Source organism: Oncorhynchus clarkii, chromosome 31 (genome assembly GCF_045791955.1).
Source record: "Oncorhynchus clarkii lewisi isolate Uvic-CL-2024 chromosome 31, UVic_Ocla_1.0, whole genome shotgun sequence".
In the NCBI taxonomy this organism is placed as follows: domain Eukaryota; kingdom Metazoa; phylum Chordata; class Actinopteri; order Salmoniformes; family Salmonidae; genus Oncorhynchus; species Oncorhynchus clarkii.
This window is the reverse complement of record NC_092177.1, coordinates 21,000,748-21,027,237: the sequence shown is the minus strand read 5'-3', so window position 1 is coordinate 21,027,237 and position 26,490 is coordinate 21,000,748. Positions and strand designations below refer to the sequence as shown.

At 44.3% G+C, this 26,490-nt stretch overlaps 1 protein-coding gene across 1 annotated transcript in view; it reads right to left on the bottom strand.

Annotated features, from left to right (window-relative positions):
• LOC139390790 (X-linked interleukin-1 receptor accessory protein-like 2) overlaps positions 1-26,490 on the bottom strand; it is a 398,878-nt gene that overhangs the window by 185,162 nt on the left and 187,226 nt on the right. The window contains exon 2 of the mRNA XM_071138185.1: positions 4,352-4,625. Coding sequence (XP_070994286.1) covers positions 4,352-4,625 — 274 coding nt within the window. The remainder of the gene's footprint in view (positions 1-4,351; positions 4,626-26,490) is intronic.

The following is a 26,490-nucleotide window of genomic DNA, read 5'->3' as shown; positions in this document are numbered from 1 at the left end:
ACGTGCAGAGCCCGCTCCCCCTCAGTGTCCAGCTGGGCGTCTGTTGTCCGCGACCAGCTAATCTATTGGGCCCACACATCCCCCTACTCTGGTCATCCTGGGATCGGCCCGGATGGTGCTCTGTCTTAGTGGGAAGTACTGGTGGCCCACTTTGGCTAAGGACGTGAGGGTTTATGAATCCTCCTGCTCGGTGTGCACCCAGTGTAAGGCTGCTAGGCACCTGCCCAGAGGTAAGCTATAACCCTTACCCGTTCCACAACGGCCGTGGTCGCACCTGTCGGTAGATTTCATAATCGATCTTCCACCTTCACAGGGTAACACCACGATCCTGGTCATTGTGGATCATTTTACTAAGTCCTGTCGTCTCCTCACTTTGCCCGGTCTCCCTACGGCCCTACAGACTGCAGAGGCCCTGTTTACCCACGTCCTCCGGCACTACAGGGTGCCTGAGGATATAGTGTCTGATCGGGGTCTCCAGTTCATGTCGAGGGTCTGGAGGGCGTTCATGGAACGTCTGGGGGTCTCGGTCAGCCTTACCTCAGGTTTTCACCCCGAGAGTAACGGGCAGGTGGAGAGAGTTAACCAGGATGTGGGTAGGTTTCTTATTTCCAGGACCGGCCGGGAGAGTGGGCAGCATTCGTGCACTGGGCAGAGATGGCCCAGAACTCTCTCCGCCACTCCTCAACTAACCTCTCTCCCTTCCAGTGTTTTTTTGGGGTATCAGCCGGGTTCTGGCTCCTTGGCAGCAGAGTCAGACTGAGGCTCCTGCGGTGGATGACTAGTTCCGGCGCGCGGAGGGACATGGGACACCGCCCATGTCCACCTTCAGAAAGTAGACCATCACCGCAGTGAGGCCCCCATGTTCGCCCCGGGGGACCGGGTCTGGCTCTCGACCCGAAACCTGCCCCTCCGCCTGCCCTGTCGGAAGCTGGGTCCGCGGTTTGTGGGGCCATTTAAAGTCCTGAGGAGAGTGAACGAGGTATGTTATAGGTCACAGCTTCCCCCGGATTACCGCATTAACCCCTCGTTCCATGTGTCTCTCCTCAGGCCGGTGGTGGCTGGCCCGCTCCAGGAGTCTGAGGTGCGGGAGGTTCCTCCGCCCCCTCTGGATGTCGAGGGGGCCCCAGCGTACCCTGTTCGTTCCATACTGGATTCGAGACGTCGGGCGAGGGGCCTCCAGGACCTCGTGGACTGGGAGGGGTATGGTCCGGAGGAGAGATGCTGGGTTCCGGTGGAGGACGTGTTGGATCCTTCTATGCTGCGAGATTTCCACCGTCTCCATCCGGATCGCCCTGTGCCTCGTCCTCTGGGTCGTCCCTGAGGTCGGTGTCGACGCACGGCTCCAGGGTACTGTCACGACTTCCGCCGAAGTCGGTCCCTCTCCTTGTTCGAGTGGTGTTCGGAGGTCGACGTCACCGGTCTTCTAGCCATCACTGATTCATTTTTCATTTTCCATTGGTTTTGTCTTGTCTTCCATCACACCTGGTTCAAATCCCATCAATTACATGTATTTAACCCTCTGTTTCCCCTCATGTCCTTGTCGGTGATTGTTTGTTGTATGTATTGGTACTTTGTATGTTATGTATGTTATGGTTTCCGACGGGTTTTGTACCCACTTGTACCCACAGTTTGTGAGCATTTATTAAAATACTACGTTTATACCAAGTTCGTTCTCCTGCGCCTGACTACCCTGCCACCAGCACGCACCCCATTACAACAGCCTCATATGGTGAAGCTTCACATTACAAAATGATTACATCTTATCTAGTAGAACAGCATTTTAACAATGATTGTTTAAGTCTAGACCCGTTGTAATGTATTTACTGAAAATATTTTTTAATCACTGGTTGGTGAGTTACTGTATACCCATAGATTTGTCTTTGATGTGATTCCATGAAAGCCAGACAGATCACTCTCCATCCCCTCTTTGTAGACATTTATAACAATAGTCTCTTCCCAAGTAAATATAAATGTGGTTTTGAGAGTTTAAAAGTTGATTATTGTCAAAGCTGAAGCTTGAGCGTGTAATATTTGAATTGAACTGGCAAGCGAGGTAGCGTAGATTCAGCCAGTGCCAAAGAACAGACTCACTTCTCTGGCTCTCTCTCTCTAATGGGCTCCTGCGTGGACAGATTAATAGAAAGGTTCAAAACCTGGACCGCTTTGAAAGAAAAGGTCTGTGACATCCGGGCGATTGGAGAAAGAACAATTATCTTATGAGGGGAGAAAAAGACAGGTGGCACATATTACCCTACAGGCCTCAGGGGGATAGCCTAGCTCAGATAATGTACTGTATATGTGTTGTACAAGAGGCATCCCTCAGACATTGGGAACATGTGTTGTATTTCTCCTCGGCATAAAGTTATTGAACAAAGCTAAGCGTGTGTCCATTGTTTGGGGGAAGGTGTGAAATGCCTCCATCAGTGCTGTGATGTGGGAGGTTCGTCTAGCCTCACTGGAGAGAATGAGAAATAAAGGTGTGGTGAATCTGTCTCTCGAGGCGCATTAGCCGGGCAGATTGCATCGACTCGTTGGCTACAGCTTAACATGTCATGCTGGTGCTGTGAGATTCTCTGGCATTCAGGCATGATTAGTCACTGTTCATGTTGCAATAAAACAGGACATTGCCTGGTACCCCATATAACTGCCATGAAGGCCTCGATGGCAGGGCTAGTGTGTGTTTGTGTGTGTGTATCTGTGTATGTGTTTGTGTGTGTGTGTGTTTGAAGATGTCTGTTTTATTCCAAGTGGTCTGCGTAGGGGGCCTGAGACAGACACAGAATATTACCCCTCCTGCGGTCAGCAGACCCTCTGAGAAAATACATTCCCCCATTCCAGAGCCACCCTGTCATTCCAGAGCCAACCTGTCATTTCAGACACAGCAGCATCTGCCAATGTCATTTTACAGCAATTGTCTCTGAGAAGACTGTACATTCCTACCTTTAGATTCAGAACTGGGTGCTGCCAGCCTTTCTTCCTCTGTGCTGATGTAGTTTTGTATCATTATTGGGAGTTTCAGTATTCTGGGGGTTAATTAAAGAAGCTGCTTGGGGATCTCCAGAAACCCAAAACACCACTTATCTGGATTTCTGCTCCTTTGGTTTCAGGGATCAAGAGTCACCATTAATGGAAACTAAAGCGTAAAAAGAGGACTTCTCTCTTCTTTTCACCTTGATCGTCTTTGACAGACAATTAATAGAATTTGGAGGATATTGAGATTACTTCATAGAGATACATCACTGTATACAGTATCTTATTTTCAATAACACATTTCACAGGGCAAAATGCCACTTCAATTTCCAGTATTGTTTTTTCTTCTCCTTCCAAACGATCTGTCGTTCCCCAGGCAAAAGAATAAGGCTCAGCTTGATGACTCTCCAGCTAGCTAACACATTGGAATGCAATGCGCCTGGCTGTCTGAGCTGTGGCTGTTGCTATGACCAACTCGGTGGGAAAGTAAGTAAAATAAGAAGCGAGGTGAAAGTGACAGGACCTTCTCCTAAATAGACTGTTAGCGTAGCATGAGGGGAGTGCAGAGGAGGGAGAAAACACTTATTATTGGCCAGGGAGAAGCATCAGCTTTGTTAGAGAGGGGCTGGATCTTCATCTGAGGAGAGTTTTGCTGAAGCCTCTGTCAGGTTGTCTCTATTTTCTATTCACCATGGACTCTTACGGTAAAGTAGCTAGGAACAGTGAAAATATTTTTACTAGATGTTATAAAAACACCTTTTATTTATTCATCAAATGATTCGCAGGTTGTTTGATGTCATAATCCGAGGAGGGAATTCTAGCACAATCCTTCTTGCATAGAACTGACAGGAACATCATGGATTTGATATTAATGATTTTGGCAAAGCCTATTATTTTGTGGAATGTCAGTTACATGTTCCACAACACGAGTCAAACACAGTTCAGTGTCAGGGGTGAACTAACCTCGCAAGGCGAGTCATGCATTCCTCCGCGAGGAAACGAAACATGGCATGCGATGTGGATCTCTCCCTCCTCCTTATGCTGTGTGCAATCGCAGGGCTTGCTTGGCTGGCGCGGTGGGCGTGCAACAAGGAGGCTGTTCAGCATCACAATAGACACACTGACTCACCACAGTAGCTTTGGAAAGTGGATGTAAACTAAATGGATAAATTAGGGCCTCTCAAACTACTGTACAATATGTGGGACCACTAGCCAAGATCAGTCATGAACTGTTATCCAATGAACAGTTGAACATTCCTGAAAATGTGGGCTTTCAATGGGCTGTGGATGACTAAAATAAACATAGTGCTTGGTTGGGGGTTACTGTAAGAAAAGCTCAACTGTTTCATTCCTCAGAGGCACAGGAACTAAATAAACCCACCTCAGGACGCAGGTGTAGAAGCCGTTGTCCTCCAGCTCAGCTGAGCGGAACCAGATGGAGTCATCCTCCTTGCTGAGCCGATGGCCGGAGAAGATGATAGGCTCCTCAGAGTCCCCTTTGTTTTTGTACCAGATGAGCCGGAGCTTGGCGCTCTGAGTCATGGAGTAGTTGGTCCTGATGTAGCTGTAGAATAGGGCGCACTTCACCCTCACTGGTTCCCCTGCTAGGACCCGGTACCTCTTCAGGTCTACCGACCAATCGATGCAGCCGTCCACTGTGGAGGAGGAAGTAGTACATATGGTTAGGGGACTGGTGCAAACAGAGTGGTTGTTGGTGTCATGGAATAATATGCTTGCCAAAACTAGGAACTAAGAGCCTAAACCTCAACCTACAATGCATGGAGCAATGAAAACCCAAATCCACCATAGTCCCTTTGCCCAAGGAAGCGAAGGTAACCTGCCTAAATGATTACTGCCCCGTAGCACTCACGTCGGTAGCCATGAAGTGCTTTGAAAGGCTGGTCATGGCTCACATCAACAGCATCCTCCCGGTTACCCTAGACCCACTCCAATTCGCATACCGCCTCAACAGATCCACAGATGACGCAATCTCAATCTCACTCCACACTGCCCTTTCCCACCTGGACAAAAGGAACACCTATGTGAGAATACTATTCATTGACTACAGCTCAACGTTCAACACCATAGTGCCCACAAAGCTCATCAGTAAGCTAAGGACCCTGGGACTAAACACCTACCTCTGCAACTGGATCATGGACTTCCTGACGGGCAGCCCCCAGGTGGTAAGGGTAGGCAACAACACATCTGCCACGCTGATCCTGAACACTGGGGCTCCTCAGGGGTGTGTACTTAGTCCCCTTCTGTACTCCCTGTTCACCCATGACTGCGTGGCCAAACACGACTCCAAAACCATCATTAAGTTTGCAGACGACACAACAGTGGTAGGCATGATCACCGACAACGATGAGGCAGCCTATAGGGAGGAGGTCAGAGAACTGGCAGTGTGGTGCCAGGACAACAACCTCTCCCTCAATGTAAGCAAGACAAAGGAGCTGATCGTGGACTACCAGAAAAAGCGGGCTGAACAGGCCCCCATTAACATCAATGGGGCTGTAGTGTAGCGAGAGTTTGAAGATCCTTGGTGTCCACATCACCAACAAACTATCATGGTCCAAACACACCAAGACCATCTTGAAGAGGGCACGACAAAACCTTTTCCCCCTCAGGAGACTGAAAAGATTTGGCATGGGTCCCCAGATCCTCAAAAGGTTCTACAGCTGCACCATCAAGAGCATCCTGACCGGTTGCATCACTGCCTGGTATGGCAACTGCTCGGCATCTGACCGTAAGGAGCTACAGTGGGTAGTGCGTACGGCCCAGTACATCACTGGGGCCAAGCTTCCTGCCATCCAGGGCCTATATAATAGGCGGTGTCAGAAAAAAAGCCCATAAAAATAAGACTCCAGTCACCCAAGTCATAGACTGTTTTGTCTGCTACTGCATGGCAAGCGGTACCGGACCAAAAGGCTCCTTAACAGCTTCTACCCCCAAGCCATAAGACTGCTGAACAATTAATCACATGGCCACCGGACTATTTACATATGCACCTCGCTCAATTTGTTTTGTACACTGTTTATAATTTATGCATAGTCACTTCACCCCTACCTACATTTACAAATTACCTCAACTAACCTGTACCCCCACAAACTGACTCGGTACTGGTACTGGTACCACCTATATATAGCCTCGTTATTGTTATTTTATTGTGAACTATACTGTTGGTTAAGGGCTTGTAAGTAAGCATTTTACAGTAAGGTCTCCACTTGTTATATTCGGTGCATGTGACAAACAAAGTTTGATTTTATTTGATAATAGAGCTACAGAAAATGGAAGCTACTAAGCCTATACTGTGGGGGTCAAATTCAAATGACTCCTAAAGTATTCACACTAGTGCCTTGCAGTAGGAAGAAAATCTCATCTCATATTCATCTTCTCCATTTGGATTTTCATTTGCATCCTAAATGGGAGCTCTCTAGCTAGGCTTCAAAGACATTTCAAGTTGTACTCGGTAATTAGCTGCCGCTCTCCTCTCTCTCCATTGTCATCCATAGGTGAGTAGTGGGGGAAAAGCCACAGGAACCAGTAATGATGAGCCAGTCAAGATTGCCTTAATGCTGGTGAGCTTTGAACCCGTGACACATGGTGAAACAATAGAGTATGACAGGGAGAGGCAGAGAAGGTCATAGTCACAATCAGACTAATGCAGGGTTATTTAGGATAAACCAGTTAGCAGCTAAGGCACTGCTGTTGTAGAGAGGCAAAGAAAATAATTTACTCTACCATGAACACAGTTAATTTTCAAATAATAACTACTTTAAGATGTACTCTATGTCTATGGCCAAAAATGACCAGTGAATTGCCTAAAATGGACTGCTACTCTTCTCATTGTGTGACTACAGTACAGTAGGATGCTTTCACATTACAAACCCCAAATGCCAGGTCAGCCAGCTACATGGATGGACAACTCATTGAAGACATGAAGACAGTCTTTTTGTCATCTGTCATAATAGACATTGAGTCAGAGGAACATAAATACGGATGAGAAAAGCTGACAGCCCCAATTGCCTACAGAAACACAGTTGCACATCAGTGGAATTACAGACTCCAGGTACATGTCCCAGCACTCTGTGTCCTATAAATATGTTTTACATTGAAAAACTGTCCATTGTAATGTGTTGAGGTCTGCCACCAAGACGATTTACAGTATAGATTATATTATTTCGGATAATTATTTGTCTTGCCAGGTTGGAAAATGAATTCCTGACATAGACAGGAAGTAAAAATTGACAAGGGGAAATTACATCCATCAAGTGAGCCTGAGGAGGAGGAGGAGGAGGAGGAGGAGGAGGAGATGGCTCCGAACTGCAGGCTGGAGCCAAGGGGAGGGGTTACGATGGAAGGTGATGTTCCCTGAGTTTATTTGTGAGAGCTCAAACGTGTGGGAGATGAGATGCAAGGAAAGCAGAAGCGGCACGCATTAGTTCAATCTGCTAGGTTAATGTACTGTCTTTTAGACAAAAGGCACAGCCAACCAACGCTGAGTGCTCAGGTTACAGATTAAATAAACGGGCGCAGGAGAAGCAACCATATGTTGTCTGAAGTCACAGCCGCAATGCACTTTTCTGAATGATTCATTCATCGTTGCCTCCCTGGTGTTTGCCACTGTGGCAAGGTTGAGGAGGGAGCTATTCATTGTGATGATGAGGCCTAACAGGCCAGATATATAATTCCAGTCAGCTGCTGCAACAGATCCCCATTTGCACAACGCCACCTATAATATTTGAGTCTGAAAATAAGTTAGAATAAAGTAGTAACCAGGATGTGTCATAAAGCAGGCCACTGGTGGGACGGACTGAACATATGTAATATAACAACCCAATGTCATGAAACTGTCCATTAACTCTCTCACCTTTTCAAGAAAAGCCACTGAAAAATTGAAATATAGTCTGCTACAATGGTACATAAAGGCATCACCATGAAATACACACACACAGTGTGTCGGTACAAAGGGGCTGTAAAACCAGTACTGAGGTCTCTAGCTGCTGGTCGTCAGCCCTCACAGCTCCTAAGCCCAACAGAGAATCACAATCCATTGTAAAATCCTGTGTAGATCTCAGCACCTGCTTTAATAATAATAGCTTGACCTGGCTGCTGCACACTGGCCAAGTTTATCATGAAGCAGTATAGCAATTTCAGCAATGACAGCTGAGAGGAGGAAAAAAGTCAACGTCAGAGCTATAGCCCACCAAATATTTTGTGCTGATGTGCAATTTCAGTCCTTGCATTTGATAGTTTGTTTAGGATTTTCTTGAGAAATGTGAATGAATAGCTTTTAGTGGACATGTAGCTTTACAGAGGTATAAATGGGGGAGCAGGGGTTACAGCCATTTTGATATAAATCTAGAAATGAGTTACACTCCGGCGCAGAAAAAAACAATCTTATCAGAGGAAAATAAATATGTTATGGGCCCTCTTGTTATGGAGCTGGAGAAGTGGGGAGGGTTATGGCCCCTCCTGTTATGGAGCTGGAGAAGTGGGGAGGGTTGTGGCCCCTCTTGTTATGGAGCTGGAGAAGTGGGGAGGGTTATGGCCCCTCCTGTTATGGAGCTGGAGAAGTGGGGAGGGTTATGGCCCCTCCTGTTATGGAGCTGGAGAAGTGGGGAAGGTTATGCCCCCTCCTGTTATGGAGCTGGAGAAGTGGGGAGGGTTATGGCCCCTCCTGTTATGGAGCTGGAGAAGCAGTTTATCAACGCACAACTTGTAGGCCCTTTTAAATAAATAGACTTGACCACAGAAGTCTGTCCAGACCACAAAAGGGATTTACATTTATTTGCCATGCCAAACACGTAAACCCTGGTATAAGGTATATTTATTTTGTTTTCCCAGTCTCTCGAATTTGAATATGGCTCATGCACATGTCAGACACATACAGCACATGTCTTACTGATGCAGAGGGACTAATGAGTTAAACAATACCACTGTGTATTGTGTGTAGGAATCTTACATACACACACACACACACACACACACACACACACACACACACACACACACACACACACACACACACACACACACACACACACACACACACACATACTGTATATATACACACATACATACATACATACATATACAAGTCTCTGCTAGGTAAAGCCCCGCCTTATCTCACCATAGCAGCACCCACCCGTAGCACACGCTCCAGCAGGTATATCTCACTGGTCACCCCCCAAAGCCAATTCTTCCTTTGGCCGCCTCTCCTTCCAGTTCTCTGCTGCCAATGGCTAGAAAGAACTACAAAAATCACTAAAGATGGAGCTGTCAGAGCAGCTCACAGATCACTGCACCTGTACATAGCTCATCTGTAAATAGTCCATCCAATCTACCTCATCCCCATGCGGTATTTATTTATTTATCTTGCTCCTTTGCACTCCAGTATCTCTACTTGCACATTCATCTTCTGCACATTCTACCATTCCAGTGTTTAATTGCTATATTGTAATTACTTCGCCACCATGGCCTATTTATTGGCTTACCTCTCTTATCCTACCACATTTCCACATGCTGTATATACATTTTTCTACTGTATTATTGACTGTATGTTTGTCTATTCCATGTGTAACTTTGTGTTGTTGTATGTGTCGAACTGCTTTGCTTTATCTTGGCCAGGTCGCAGTTGCAAATGAGAACTTGTTCTCAACTAGCCTACCTGGTTAAATAAAGGTAAAAGAAAAAAGAAAAGCAATAAAATTAAATTAAAAAATTGACTACAGCTCAGAGTTCAACACCATAGTGCCCTCATAGCTCATCACTAAGCTAAGGACCCTGGGACTAAACATCCTGGACTTCCTGATGGGCCGCCCCCAGATGGTATGGGTAGGTAACATCATATCCTCCACGCTGATCCTCAACACGGGGGCCCCTCAGGGGTGCGTGCTCAGTCCTCTCCTGTACTCCTTGTTCATTCATGACTGCATGGCCAGGCACGACTCCAACACCATCCTTAAGTTTGCTGATGACATAACAGTGGTAGGCCTGATCACCGACAACGATGAGACAGCCTATAGGGAGGATGTCAAAGACCTGACTGTGTGGTGGAAGGACAAATTCAAATCAAACTGTATTTGCCACGTGCCAAATACAACAAGTGTAGACTTACAAGCCATTAACCAACAGTGCAGTTCAACCTCTCCCTCAACGTGATCAAGACAAAGGAGATGATTGTGGACTACAGGAAAAGGAGGACCGAGCACTCCCCCATTCTCATCGATGGGAATGTAGTGGAGCAGGTTGAGAGCTTCAAGTTCCTTGGCGTCCACATCACCAACAAACTAACATGGTCCAAGCACACCAAGACAGTCATGAAGAGGGCACGATAAAACATATTCCCCCTCAGGAGACTGAAAAGATATGGCATGGGTCCTCAGATCCTCAAAGGGTTTTACAGCTGCACCATCGAGAGCATCCTGATGGTTTGCATCACTGCCTGGTATGGCAACTGCCCGGCCTCTGACCGCAAGGCACTACAGAGGGTAGTGTGCACGGCCCAGTACATCACCGGGGCCAAGCGTCCTGCCATCCAGGACCTCTATACCAGGCGGTGTCAGAGGAAGGCCCTAAAAATTGTCAAAGACTCCAGCGACCGCACGGCGAGCCAAGTCTAGGTCCAAGAGGCTCCTAAATAGCTTCTACCCCCAAGCCATAAGACTTCTGAACAGCTAATCAAATGGCTACCCCCCCCCCCCACCCCCACGCTGCTGCTACTCTCTGTTATTATCTATGCATAGCCACTTTAATAACTCTACTTAAATGTACATAATTACCTCGACATCGGTGCCCCATGCACATTGACACACTGACTCTGTACCGGTACACCCTGTATATAACCCCACCATTGTTATTTACTGCTGCTCTTTAATTATTTGTTATTTTATCTCTTACTTTTTTAGGGATTTTCTTAAAACTGCATTGTTGGTTAAGGGTCTGACAATTCACTGTACTACACCTAATGAATTCGGCGCATGTGACAAATACAATTTGAATTGATTTCATGTGATACATGATTCCATATGTGTTATTTTATAGTTTTGACATCTTCACTATTATTCTACCATGTAGAAAATAGTAAAAATAAAGAAAAACCCTTGAATGAGTATTTGTGTTCAAACGTTTGACTAGTAATGTATATATAACTTATTACTTACTATACAGAGGGAAAAGGGCTGATCTCTAGCAAGTTGAAACACAGCATCCTCACTTAAACAGTGATGTTTACAGTGCCTTTGGAAAGTATTCAACCCACATTTTGTGAGGTTACAGACTTATTCTAAAATGTATTAAATTGTTTTTGTTCATCATCAATCTACACACAATACCCCATATTGACAAAGCAAAAACAAGTTTTTAGAAATGTTTGCTCATTTATAAAAACCATATACAGTATATAAAATATCACATTTACGTAGGTTTTCAGACACTTTACTCAGTAATTTGTTGAAGCACCTTTTGCAGCGATTACAGTCTCGAGTCTTCTTGGGTATGACGCTACAAGCTTGGCACACCTGTATTTAGGATGTTTCTCCCATTCTTCTCTGCAGATCCTCTCAAGCTCTGTCAGGTTGGACGGGGAGCGTCGCTGCACAGCTATTTTCAGGTCTCTACAGAGATGTTTGATTGGGTCAAGTCCAGGCTCTGGCTGGGAAGCTCAAGATTTTCAGAGACTTGTCCCCGAAGCCACTCCTGGGTTTTCTTGGCTGAGTGCTTAGGGTCGTTGTCTAGTTGGAAGGTTGAACTGTCGCCCCAGTCTGAGGTCCTGAGCGCTCTTGAGCAGGTTTTCATAAAGGATCTCTCTGTACTTTGCTCTGTTCATCTTTGCCTCGATCCTGACTAGTCTCCCAATCCCTTCCGCTGAAAAACATCCTCACAGCATGATGCTGCCACCACCATGCTTCCCTGTAGGGATGGTGCTAGTTTTCCTCCAGACGTGACGCTTGACATTCTTGGTTTCATCAGACTAGAAAATCTTGTTTCTCATGGTCTGAGAGTCTTTATGTGCCTTTTGGCAAACTCCAAGCGGGCTGTCATGTGCCTTTTACTGATGAGTAGCTTCCGTCTGCACCACTCTACCATAAAGGCCTGATTGGTGGAGTGCTGCAGAGATTGTAGTTCTTCTGGAAGGTTCTCCCATCTCCACAGAGGAACTCTGGAGCTCTGTCAGAGTGACCATTGGGTTCTTGACCACCGCCCTTCTCCCCCAATTGCTCAGTTTGGCTAGGCGGCCTGCTCTAGGAAGGGTCTTGGTGATTCCAAACATCTTCCATTTAAGAATGATGGAGGCCACTGTGTTCTTGGGGACCTTCAAACCTTCAATGTTTTGATACCCTTCCCCAGATCTGTGCTTTGATATAATCCTGTCTCGGAGCTCTATGGACAATTCCTTCGACCTCAAGGCTTGGTTATTGCTGTCAACTGTGGGACCTTATATAGACAGGTGTGTGCCTTTCCAAATCATGTCCAATCAATTGAATTTACCACAGGTGGACTCCAAGGTGGACTCATCCCTAGGATGATCAAACGGAAACAGCATGCACCTCAGCACAGTTTCGAGTCTCATAGCAAAGTTTCTGAAAACGTATGTAAATAAGGTATTTATGGGTTTTTTTTGCAAAAAAATCTAAAAACCTGTTTTGGCTTCATCATTATAGGGTATTGTGTGTAGATTGCTGAGGATTTGTATTTATTTAATCCATTTTAGAATAAGACTGTAACGTAACAAAATGTTGAAAAAGTCAAGGGGTCTGAATACTTTCTGAAGGCTCTGTATGTGCGGTATACATTTCTCAAATAGATGCATACTATGAAAGACGCTTTGATCCTTATACATATAAAATAGTATTGTAGTACAATACATGATTAACCTACAACCTTAGTATGTGAAGAAAGAAGGACACGGTGTATCTTGATCAGGGTGCTAGCTGAGCAGGAGACAAGGAGCCCCAGGGAGTTAGTAGGAAGTCAAGGGAGAGAGACAGAAAGATGTCAGAGAGACAAGGAGCCCCGGGGAGTTAGTAGGAAGTCAAGGGAGAGAGACAGAAAGACGTCAGAGAGACAGCAGTACGTCAAGGGTCAGTCGACGAGGGGAGCATCTGGCAGAAAGAGAGTCTTTGTTTACTCAACACAACACTATGACGATCCAATCCTGCTACAACCACTGGATGGAGTGGCTTGAGAGCCCTGGTGCTCTTTCAACATCTGGGAGTCAGGCATGAATGTGAGCTTTGGCTGACTGAACATAACATATTGGCAGGTTATGTATTGGCCTACTAGCGAACATAACATAATTATGTCCATAGAAACAGATTTTACACTGTATTACACTGTGTACAACGATGTTAAATTATTTGCTATGTTACGGTCAATAGGAAAATCGAAAGCCATTCCAATTGTGATTTCTATGTTGATACTAACCCTCTTTGTACATGCCCAAAAGCGTTTTCATTTGAGCTCACCAACAGAAGAGGTCTCGAACTAAAGAGGCCTCGAACAGAAGAGGTCTCGAACAGAAGAGTTCTCGAACTAAAGAGGTCTCGAACAGAAGAGATCTCGAACAGAAGAGGTCTCGAACAGAAGAGGTCGGGAACAGAAGAGGTCTCGAACAGAAGAGGTCTAGAACATAAGAGCTCTAGAACATAAGAGGTCTAAAACAGAAGAGGTCTCGAACAGAAGAGGTCTCGAACAGAAGAGGTCTAGAACAGAAGAGGTCTTGAACAGAAGAGGTCTAGAACATAAGAGGTCTAGAACATAAGAGGTCTAAAACAGAAGAGGTCTCGAACAGAAGAGGTCTCAAACAGAAGAGGTCTAGAACAGAAGAGGTCTCGAACAGAAGAGGTCTAGAACATAAGAGGTCTAGAACATAAGAGGTCTAGAACAGAAGAGGTCTCGAACATAAGGGGTTTCGAACAGAATAGGTCTAGAACATAAGTGGATTCGAACAGAAGAGGTCTAGAACAGAAGAGGTCTAGAACAGAAGAGGTCTAGAACAAAAGAGGTCTAGAACAGAAGAGGTCTCCAAAAGAAGAGGTCTAGAACAAAAGAGGTCTAGAACAGAAGAGGTCTCCAACAGGGGAGGTCTCCAACATAGGAGATCTAGAACATAAGAGGTCTCCAACAGAGGAGGTCTCCAACAGAGGAGATCTAGAACATAAGAGGTCTCCAACAGAGGAGGTCTCCAACAGAGGAGATCTAGAACACAAGAGGTCTCCAACAGAGGAGGTCCCCAACAGAGGAGATCTAGAACATAAGAGGTCTCCAACAGAGGAGGTCTCCAACAGAGGAGATCTAGAACATAAGAGGTCTCCAAAAGAGGAGGTCTCCAACAGATGACAATATAACACAATCAGATGATGATGATTGAAATAAGGCAACTGTGTCACAGGAATAAATAACCTTCTGAAGAGGTCCATAATGAGAAAGAATGAGTTTAATTTTAGTTGTGGTCGGAAACAAATGACCCCATTCATTTACATCAATAACCAGGGAATAATAGATGGAAATAAAACAGGGATGGAAGAAAAACCAAACATTTCTTTCCCCTGTTCGTCTTGTTTATTTGAGTGAATCCTGCAGGCCATTACCAGAGCATCAATACATAACAGCTCCAGAGCCAGCAGACAGAGTGAGGGCGGAGAGAGATACAAGGACGGGAAAACAACAAGATATTTAAATCACCCTGCAAGACAACTGATGAATGTCTCTATAACTGGCAGCTTAAGACTGCTTCATTCAAAGTGCTGTAGTAATCAAATGCACACAAAGGACAGTAATTGCCTGGAGTTGATTTCTGTTGACAGAAATAGATTTGCATTGTGTTCACCCAACATGCTGTTAATCATTGTGCTGGGCTCGGCTGTTCTAAGAGAACCCTCACAGACAGAGGCACAGACTCCAGCTTTTTTCCTTAGCGTCTCTCTGTTCTGCTTTCAGAGAGTAGGATGTGTAAAATTATACAAGAAGTCTACATAATATAACCCATTGTCATCATGCGACAGAGGACATGTTGAAATCCAGATGCCCATACAGTACATTCAGAAATTATTCAGACCCTTTGACTTTTTCCACATTATGTTATGTTACAGCCTTATTCTAAAATGGATTACATCGTTTTCCCCCCCTCATCAATCTACACACAATATCCCATAATGACAAAGCAAAAACAGGTTTTAAAAAATGTGAAATACATGTACATAAGTATTCAGACCCTTTACTGAGTGCTTTGTTGAAGCACCTTTGGGAGCGATTACAGCCTCAAGTATTCTTGGGTATGAAGCTACAAGCTTGGCACATTCTTCTCTGCAGATGTACCTGAGCTCAATTTGAGTCTCATAGCAAAGGGTCTGAATAGTTATGGAAAACACATTATTAATGTTTTTAATTTTTAATAAATGTGCAACATTTTCTAAAAACCTGTTTTCGCATTGCCATTATGGGGTATTGTGTGTAGATTGAGGATTTAAAAAAATATCAATTTTAGAATAAGGCTGTAACATAACAAAATGTGGAAAAACCTTAGGGGTCTACTTTTCGAATGCACAGTACCCTTGAGTGTACAAAAGATTAGGAACACCTGCTATTTCCATGACTTAGTCTGACTGACCAGGTGAATCCAGGTGAAAGCTATGATCCCTTATTCATGTCGCTTGTTAAATCCACTTCAATCAGTGTAGATGAAGGGGAGGAGACCGGTTAAAGAAGGATTTTTAAGCCTTGAGACAACAGAGACATGGATTGCGTAGGTGTGCTATTCAGAGGGTGAATGGGCAAGACAAAATATTTGAATGGTGCAACTCAATATCAGGAAGCTGCTCTTAATGTTTTGTCCACTTAGTGTAGCTCTTCATTAACATTCCTTGATAAAGATATGACTATGATGTTTTTTGTTATTCAGAATTGATAGGCTTTATAAATAGCTTCAATACAGTGGTTAAACTGTTTATTTGAGGCTATATGTACATTCATCCTGTGATGTACTTGACTCAAAATGTCCTGAGACAGTAAAACAACCAATGGGATGTTCACAAACAGGGAGCCCTATCTTTCACAACCCTTTCTGAAACAATTGCCTTCTAAGGAACTCAATCCATCCTGTGAGTTATGTGTTTTACCCGTATTTGGCACAGTGACTGAGGAACTCAATCTATTGAGTGTATTGTGTGTTCTAACCCTATTTGTCATAGTGACTTTGAAGAACTCAGTCCATCCTGTGTGTTGTGTGTTCTAACCCTATTTGTCACAGTGGCTCTAGTGTGGTGGAGTCGTTTTAAGGTGTGTGTCTGTGTTCCACCGTGTTCCCTCCCCCTCCCCCTGCCTTCCTACTCCTCCCTTTCTGTCCCAAATGTGTAAAGCTGGCTGGGAGCCAGTGTAGCTACTTGTGCAGGTTGCTTTACTCTGCTTGTCATTAATAAAGAGAAGTGGTCCTGCACATTCCTGCACCAGGGCCCCACAGAGACCGAAGCCTGAGAGAGAGACAGAGAGAGAGGGGGAGAGAGACAGGGGGAGAGACAGAGAGAGAGAGACAGCGAGACAGAGACAGAGAGAGAGAGAGACAGCGAGTCAGAGACAGTGAGACAGAGCGAGACAGAGAGAGAGACCGAGAGACAGAGAGAGATTCAGAGAGACAGAGAAAGAGACAGAGATAGACAGAGTGAGCGAGAGAGAGAGAGAGAGAGAGAGAGAGAGAGAGAGAGAGAGAGATAGACAGAGAGAGGGAGACAGAGAGATTCAGAGAGACAGAGAAAGAGACAGAGATAGACAGAGTGAGAGAGAGAGAGAGAGAGAGAGAGAGAGAGAGAGAGAGAGAGATAGACAGAGAGAGGGAGTGTTCTGGGTACACTGGGCTGCTTAATGAACTAGTTCAAACCACATTGTCAGCCTACCACTTACTGTACCTCCTTGGTTACTGATGGTTTCTCTTCTCGCTGTGCATCACTGTTAGAGTGACATTTGCCTCTGACAGGCAATCACATCTAATGGAGGGAGCCCTACTGTAACTCTACCTACATGTACATATTACCTCAATTACCTTGACTAACCGGTGCCCCCGCACATTGACTCTGTACCTGTACCCCCCTGTATATAGTCTCGCTGTTGTTATTTTACTGCTGCTCTTTAATTACTTTTTCCTTTTATTTCTTATTCTTATTCATATTTTTTAAACTCCATTGTTGGTTAGGGGCTTGTAAGTAAACATTTCACTGTAAGGTCTACACCTGCTGCATTCGGCGCATGTGACTAATAAAATGTGATTTGATTTGTAGCAGTGAGGATGAGAGGTCACTGCTGCCTCGCACTACAGAAACAGGGGATAGGCTCCCCTATCATTCTGGCTCAGGCTTACTTATTTATGCCATCTACAGTAGTTAGGATAACCTACATAATTCTGCTGTCTATTAACGATTGAATAATGAAATATTCCTGGTTCTTGGAAAGATCAATGGTCTCCACAAAGCTCACCACTGTAAAGATGGACTGTAGTAGATTAATAAAATCAATTCTTCAAATATTTAATGAAATTAAATAAAAGTCTCAGACGCTGAACACTGAAGAGGCCAATGATCTTGAAGAGAAGGCTGTCTGACAAATATATGTACTGGGAACTTGGCAAGAACATTCAAGTTAGTCAACCAATACCTTTTAATCTATGGAGTACACATCAAGGTCTTCCAAGCGCACATAATTAGTTACACTGCTCTAAACTTAATCTAAATACAAGGGTCTGTGTGTGTGTGTGTGTGTGTGTGTGTGTGTGTGAGTGAGTGCTTGCATGCAAGTGCGTGTGTTTGTCAATGCCATAGTTTTGCAGAGGGAATCCCAGAGGTACGGAGGCAGAGAGCAATAATATCACCAGTTGGCAGCGCTGGCACAACTAGTTGTGTTGCTTGCTACCTGCTGCTAGTCTGGGCTGCAGCGTTCTCTCTCTGAGATGCCAACCTGCCAACCCAGCCAGGTAATGGCACAGAATGATTCATCACTTTATTAAAAGTATGCATCTTTGATCTCAAAACATCAGTTTATTTCATTCTGCATTAAACCCCAACAATACATCTTTGAAATATAGAGCCTAACCTCTAAAATTGAATTATATTACTCAAATTGGACTAATTATCAAATCAAGATGAGAAAAGCATCTATCGAGGATTCATAGTGAAGACTCAGGGATGGATTCATAGTAAACACTCAGGGATGGATTCATAGTGAACACTCAGGGATGGATTCATAGTGAACACTCAGGGATGGATTCATAGTGAACACTCAGGGATGGATTCATAGTGAACACTCAGGGATGGATTCATAGTGAACACTCAGGGATGGATTCATAGTGAACACTCAGGGATGGATTCATAGTGAACACTCAGGGATGGATTCATAGTGAACACTCAGGGATGGATTCATAGTGAACACTCAGGGATGGATTCATAGTGAACACTCAGGGATGGATTCATAGTGAACACTCAGGGATGGATTCATAGTGAACACTCAAGGATGGATTCATAGTGAACACTCAGGGATGGATTCATAGTGAACACTCAGGGATGGATTCATAGTGAACACTCAGGGATGGATTCATAGTGAACACTCAGGGATGGATTCATAGTGAACACTCAGGGATGGATTCATAGTGAACACTCAGGGATGGATTCATAGTGAACACTCAGGGATGGATTCATAGTGAACACTCAGGGATGGATTCATAGTGAACACTCAGGGATGGATACCAAATACACAAAATGGATAAAAATGTGAAATAGTACCGAGACATTCATCTTCAGGATGTGTTGAATTTCTGAGCAGAATATATCCTGGTACTGTGAGCATTTGTTTTGGCTGCTACTGTCACGTGTCGTACGTGTGGTTCCATGGTGCCATGCTTCAATGTCCTCATTAGCCAGCAGCTTCTCCTGAGACGTTTGATTTTCAGTTGGAGCCGGTGCTGGTGCCAGAGGAACTCCGAAAAAGACCTTTCATATGTCGCCAGACCTCATAATTCAAGGACAATTTAACATTGCCCCACAGGCATAGTCACAACTCCCACCAACATGTCCTGGAGAAAAACTTCTGCCGTTTTTGACCATTAACCAGCTAACCTTGACCACCATACGCTTCGAGAAAAACTTTAACGCTCCAGGCTATGGATCCCGATCAATCATGTCGGTCACTCCATCCAGAGCACAGGTCAGATCTTATCAGATCTTATCAGGTTAGACTATGTTCATTATTTAATGACTGAATTTTTTTGTTTTAATGATTAAATATGCTTCAACGTCCAGTACCTTTCCGATCGAATGTCTGTAGGCAATTAAGACCAGACGGAAGCCTCTCTCTTCTGTCTCTCTAAGTAGTAGTAATATAATGTATCTATTTAGAAGTAACGTCCACTATGTGACTGTCTCCACCTGTTTCTCTTTCTTTACAAGTTAATGAGGAAACGAGTTGGCCTAATTACTAAATCTCCCTGCGGATGCTCTCCAGTTTACACTGATCAATACAAATAACACTCTCCTGTTCTGTTCTCTCTCCGGATCACTCAGGGCTTTAAGAAACCCAACCACAGCTCTCACTTTGACCAATGATAGGCTATGTTGTTCTTGGGAAATAAATCAGTCAACCTAAATACACCAATAGACAACTGCATGATGAGAATTTGATCAGAAATCAAACAACCTAAATTGGCCTTCTGGGGACCTGTTGTACACCATATGTGGCAGTCCTAAAAGTCTTCCAACATAAGCTTGCATGTGTTCTCTCTAATTCGAACATCAACTATGTTGTCTGCTATGAAGCAAGGGCCTTATAATTCTAGAACCACAAAGAGCCTGTGTTGCTAAGTGAATACAGGTAATAAACGGTGTAGCATTAAAGAAAATGGGAGTTAGAATGCATTGACTGTGGCAATTAACAAAGGTGTTGGGGATGTGGAGGGCTGACGGCTCTGGGCTGTTAGGGAGCACTGTTTATACCAGGAGGACAGCACATGTCATGATGATGAGAGAGAGAGAGAGAGAGCAAGAGAATGAGAGGGGGGAGAGAAAAGAGAGCGGGGGGTGGAGTGAGAGAGGGAGATGGAGAGGGAAAGACATAAAGAAGGGGAGGAGGGAGACCAATAGACAAGGAGATGGACCAAGGGAGGAAAGACTTGACAAAAGGAGAAGGGATGAAGGAAGAGGGAGAGAGAGACCGAGTGATAGTGATGTCTGAGAGGCCGGCCAGAGAAGGGAAGTGAGGGAGGAAGGGATGAGAGGAGAGGAGATTGGGAGTCTCAGGGGACATCTCTGAGTGGGAACAGATGGACTGGTTTGACCTCCTCATCAGCATCAGGCCTCTGTGGCACTCTCCCCAAACCTCTACAGCTGACCCCTCAAGCCTGCAGCCATAGGTCTCTCTATGAAGCTAGAAGTTACTGTGGTTCTGACAGCACAGACAGTATGGGGAGAGCAGCCAGTCCAGGCAGCCTCCAGAGGAGAATAGCTCCGCATTACAGCTCTATGGCTGGACAGAACACACTGCACACAACTCAGTCACAATGAGAAGCACCTGGAAACCGGACACATATAGTGCCACCTGGCTGTGACATCAGTGTGTTTCAGCTAACTGTCTATGTGGATGACATTCACCTCCATCTGCTTGTTGAGACAGTGTTGCAATATGAGGCAAGCATTGGTTTACGGTTGGAAAATCGGGTTTATCTGATAACATCCACATTTGATGTAACGACAGTAGCACACACTGTTCAGCCAACAGCAGCTTAAGCGTTATAGAGGGGGGAAACAGCCTCTTCATTTCCAATGGGATCTGAGTGACTGGGAGAGTTGCATACGGTGCAGTTAGGATCAGATTTTCTACTCTCTCAGCTGGAAACTGTCCGTCATCAGGCTTTTCTGGAGAGGAGAGCATGGGCGGGTGAAAGGTTTTGTCAGCTATCAGATAAGGCTGGAGCCAGATTGTCATTCATCAGCAATGCAATATTCACTTCCCCATCCAGCAGCCTCCAGACCCAGGGACCGGGGATGTTGCCACAGAAACCCAGGTTCATAAAGGAACCCAGCGTTGGGTTGGGCAGGGGTTTTATTTGTCTGCCCAGGTGGGTCAGTGCCTTGGCTCATGTTATGCTCGTCATCGGAGTCACCCAACAGAAACACAACAGACCTACATTAACAGTAAAGTGACCTAAAGTAACAGTAAGGTGACCTACAGTAACAGTAAGGTGACCTACAGTAGCAGTAAGGTGGCCTACAGTAACAGTAAGGTGACCTACAGTAACAGTAAGGTGGCCTACAGTAACAGTAAGGTGACCTACAGTAACAGTAAGGTAGCCTACAGTAACAGTAAGGTGACCTACAGTAACAGTAAGGTGATCTACAGTAACAGTAAGGTGACCTACAGTAACAGTAAGGTGACCTACAGTAACAATTATGAAGCCTACAGTAACAGTAAGTTGGCCTACAGTAACAGTAAGGTGACCTACAGTAACAGTAAGGTGACCTACAGTAACAGTAGGGTGACCTACAGTAACAGTAAGGTGGCCTACAGTAACAGTAAGGTGACCTACAGTAACAGTAAGGTGACCTACAGTAACAATTATGAAGCCTACAGTAACAGTAAGTTGGCCTACAGTAACAGTAAGGTGACGTACACTAACAGTAAGGTGACCTACACTAACAGTAAGTTGGCCTACAGTAACAGTAAGGTGACGTACACTAACAGTAAGGTGACCTACACTAACAGTAAGGTGACCTACAGTAACAGTAATGAAGCCTATAGTAACAGTAAGGTGACCTAAACTAACAGTAAGGTAGCCTACAGTAACAGTTATGAAATCTACAGTAACAGTAAGGTGACCTACACTAACAGTAATGAAGCCTACAGTAACAGTAAGGTGACCTACAGTAACAGTAAGGTGGCCTACAGTAACAGTAAGGTGACCTACAGTAACAGTAAGGTGACCTACAGTAACAGTAAGGTGACCTACAGTAACAGTAAGGTGGCCTACAGTAACAGCAAGGTGACCTACAATAAATAAGGTAGCCTACAGTAAGAGTAAAGTGATCTACAGTAAAAGTAAGGTGACCTACAATAAATAAGGTAGCCTACAGTAAGAGTAAAGTGACCTACAGTAACAGTAAGATGACCTACAGTAACAGTAAGTTGGCCTACAGTAACAGTAAGGTGATCTACACTAAATAAGGTAGCCTACAGTAAGAGTAAAGTGACCTACAGTAACAGTAAGGTGGCCTACAGTAACAGTAAGGTGACCTACAGTAACAGTAAGGTGACCTACAGTAACACTAAGGTTGCCTACAGTAACAGGAGGGGGCCTACAATAACAGTAAGGTGACCTACAATAACAGTAAGGTGACCTACAGTAACAGTAAGGGGACCTACAGTAACAGTAAGGTGACGTACAGTAACAGTAAGGTGGCCTACAGTAACAGTAAGGTGACCTACAATAACAGTAAGGTGACCTACAGTAACAGTAAGGTGACCTACAATAACAGTAAGGTGACCTACAGTAACAGTAAGGTGACCTACACTAACAGTAAGGTGGCCTACAGTAACAGTAAGGTGACCTACAGTAACAGTAAGGTGACCTACACTAACAGTAAGGTGACCTACAATAAATAAGGTAGCCTACAGTAACAGTAAGGTGGCCTACAGTAACAGTAAGGTGACCTACAGTAACAGTAAGGTGACCTACACTAACAGTAAGGTGACCTACAATAAATAAGGTAGCCTACAGTAAGAGTAAAGTGGCCTACAGTAACAGTAAGGTGACCTACAGTAACAGTAAGGTAGCCTACAGTAACAGTAAGGTAGCCTACAGTAACAGTAATGAAGCCTACAGTAACAGTAAGGTGACCCACAGTAACAGTAAGGTAGCCTACAGTAACAGTAAGGTGACCTACAGTAACAGTAAGGTGACCTACAGTGACAGTAAGGTGACCTACAATAATAGTAAGGTGACCTACAGTAACAGTAAGGTGACCTACAGTAACACTAAGGTAGCCTACAGTAACAGTAAGGTGACCTACAGTAACAGTAAGGTAACCTACAGTAACATGTAGCCATGGCTCAGTCAGACAGACAGCGGAAGACACGGTGGACCGTAAAGTCTAGATAGGACAAGGCCATGGGCGTCTATGAACGTCACTAGTGTTTCTTCAATATGCATGTTGACAGCCAAGCAATAAGGGAAGGAGGTCAGCAGCTGTAATGTTCTACATAAGCTCTATAGACATGTACCAAGACACAGAAATACAGTACCAGTCAAACGTTTGGACACTTCTACACATTCAAGGGTTTTTCTTTATTTTTACTATTTTCTACATTGTAGAATAATATTGAAGACATCAAAACTATGAAATAACACATATGGGATAATGTAGTAAACAAAGAGGTGTTAAACAAATCAAAATATATTTGTGATTCTTCAAAGTAGCCACACTTTGCCTTGATGACAGCTTTGTACACTCCTGGCATTCTGTCAACCAGCTTCACCTAGAATGCTTTTCCAACAGTCTTGACGTAGTTCCCACATATGCTGAGTACTTGTTGGCTGCTTTTCCTTCACTCTGCGGTCCAACTCATCCCAAACCATCTCAATTGGGTTGAGGTCGGGTGATTGTGGAGGCCAGGTCATCTGATGCAGCACTCCATCACTCTCCTTCTTGGTCAAATAGCCCTTACACAGCCTGAATGTATGTTGGGTAATTGTCTTGTTGAGAAACAAATGATAGTCCCACTAAGCGCTAACCAGATGGGATGGCGTAACGCTGCAGAATGCTGTGGCAGCCATGCTGATTAAGTGTGCATTGAATTCTAAATAAATCACAAACAGTGTCACCAGCAAAGCACCCCCACACCATCACACCTCCTCCTCCATGTTTCACGGTGGGAACCACACATGCGGAGATCATCCGTTCACCTACTCTGCATCTCACAAAGACACGGCGGTTGGAACCAAAAATCTCTAATTTGGACTCATCAGACCGAAGGAGAGATTTCTACGGGTCTAATGTCAATTGCTCGTGTTCCTTGGCCCAAGCAAGTCTTCTTATTGATGTCCTTTAGTAGTGGTTAGTTTGCAGCAATTCGACCATGAAGGCCTGATTCACACAGTCTCCTCTGAACAGTTGATGTTGAGCTGTGTCTGTTACTTGAACTCTGTAAAGCATTTATTTGGGCTGCAATCTGAGGCTGGTAACTCTAATGAACTTATCCTCTGCAGCAGAGGTAACTCTGGGTCTTCCTTTCCTGTGGCTGTCCTCATGAGAGCCAGTTTCATCATAGCGATTGATGGTTTTTGCGACTGCACTTGAAGAAAGTTCTTGAAATTTTCCAGATTGACTGACCTTCATGCCTTAAAGTAACGATGGACGGTTGTTTCTCTTTGCTTATTTGAGCCGTTCTTGCCACAATATGGACTTGGTCTTTTACCCATTAGGGCTATCTTCTGTATACCATCCCTACCTTGTCACAACACGACTGATGGGCTCAAACACATTAAGAAGGAAAGAAATTCCACAAATTTTAACAAGGCACACCTGTTAATTGAAATGCATTCCAGGTGAATACCTCATGAAGCTGGTTGAGAGAATCCCAAGAGTGTGCAAAGCTGTCCTAAAGGCAAATTGTGGCTACTTTGAAGATTTTCAAATATTAAATATTTTGATTTGTTTAACACTTTTTTGGTTACTACATGATTCCTTATGTGTTATTTCATAGTTGTGATGTCTTCATTATTATTCTACAATGTAGAAAATAGTAAAATAAGGAAAAACCCTTGAATGAGTAGGTGTTCTAAAACTTTTGACTGGTACTGTACATCACAGCCCACATGGGAGAGACCGGCTTATTTTCAGTATTCCATGAAATAAACTTTGCAACAGAAGTTTCAGCAAATTGACACATTTATTCTCAATACTGGAGACTGTGCTTCTTGTGTCCAATCATTCTCAAACAATATTTGAAGAAGTATTGAGCATGGAATCGCTGTTTGATTAGGAAAACAGTTGGCTAGTCAAACAATCAGGATGGATGAACGGAGGAGGTACATGGAAACACAATGGTTTTATTATTCCAGTTGAACTATGAGCAGACTGGCTGTAGGGTACTGCCTGGACCCCGGTCTCTCTGCAGCCGCGGAAGCAGCAGTAGTGTGGAGTGGCTCGGAGCGGCGCTTTGCTCTGTGGCACGCCCAGTGGGACTGGCACACACGGACTGGCGCTGGACGCATCGGCCACATGGGAGCCTGGCCCAACAAGAACATCAATCTTGAGTGGCACCTGGTCACAGGGAGAGTGGCCTGCCACACAGACAGAGAGGCCAGGCCGGTAATGGTCTGTGGGCTGTGAGCCGGCAGGAAATAGCACAGGGAACTGGGGAATAGGGAGCCGACACCACGGTGAAAACACCAGGACAGTGATACTGCATGGCTACTCTTTAATACACCATCCTCCCATAGCCTACTGTATATCTGCACAAGCAGATGTGGAAAATCATCATTTAACATATATGTTTGTTAGGCATGTGTCTCGCTGTGGGATTGTAACGATACTAATACTCTGGCTGCGTAACTGCATCTTCCCCTCTGGGCACACCACGTCATTTCAACCTGGTTCATTGGCTAATATCTGGGTGAGACATTGATCAATGAGATTACAACCTATATTCACCCGCTCAAAAATATCATTTAAAAGCACAGAAAAAGTTAAAATGGGAATACAATGTCACATATTCTGTTTATTTATATAACAGAGAAATGTGTTATCACTGTGCTTCAATTAATAGCAGAACCAAATGACATGGACTGCAGTTGAGATTACATTAAAAGTACAAGGTGCAATTGATCAATGCAGTTTGAGATCCTGTGCAGATTATTAAAGGAATTGTGAAGCTCTCCACAGACCTGCGACCTTTGCATGCTGTCTTGAACATGCACGCTTCCTATGATTATATAAGAAGACATTTATAGTTACAGTAAACTCTAAATGTGGCCATGGATGTGTTACTCATGTTAAGGCTGAATGTTACATTAGTTTGTAAGATAGCCTTAACGTTGAGCTATTTACTGTATTACAAAAGTCATATTTAATATTTAAAGGAGCTGTATCTACTGGTTAGATACTTCCATCTGAGCCATTTGTCCCAATACTTTTGGTCCCTTAAAATGGGGGGGACTTATGTACAATATTTCTATATGGTTTACCCGATTTGGATGAAAATACCCTCAAATTAAAGCTGATAGTCTGCACTTTAACCTCATAGTCATTATATAATTTCTAATCCAATGTGCTGGAGTACAGAGCCAAAGCAACAACAAAGAATGTCACTATCTCAATACCTTTGGAGCTCACCGTATGCATAAAGGGGAAAATCACATTTCTTCTTTGCTTCTGTGGTACAGTTACTTTGCCTATGGGCCTTGACCCATTTACCTGATCAAATCCAATTAAATGTTATTTGTCACATGCGCCTAATACAATAGGTGTAGATCTTACAATGAAATGC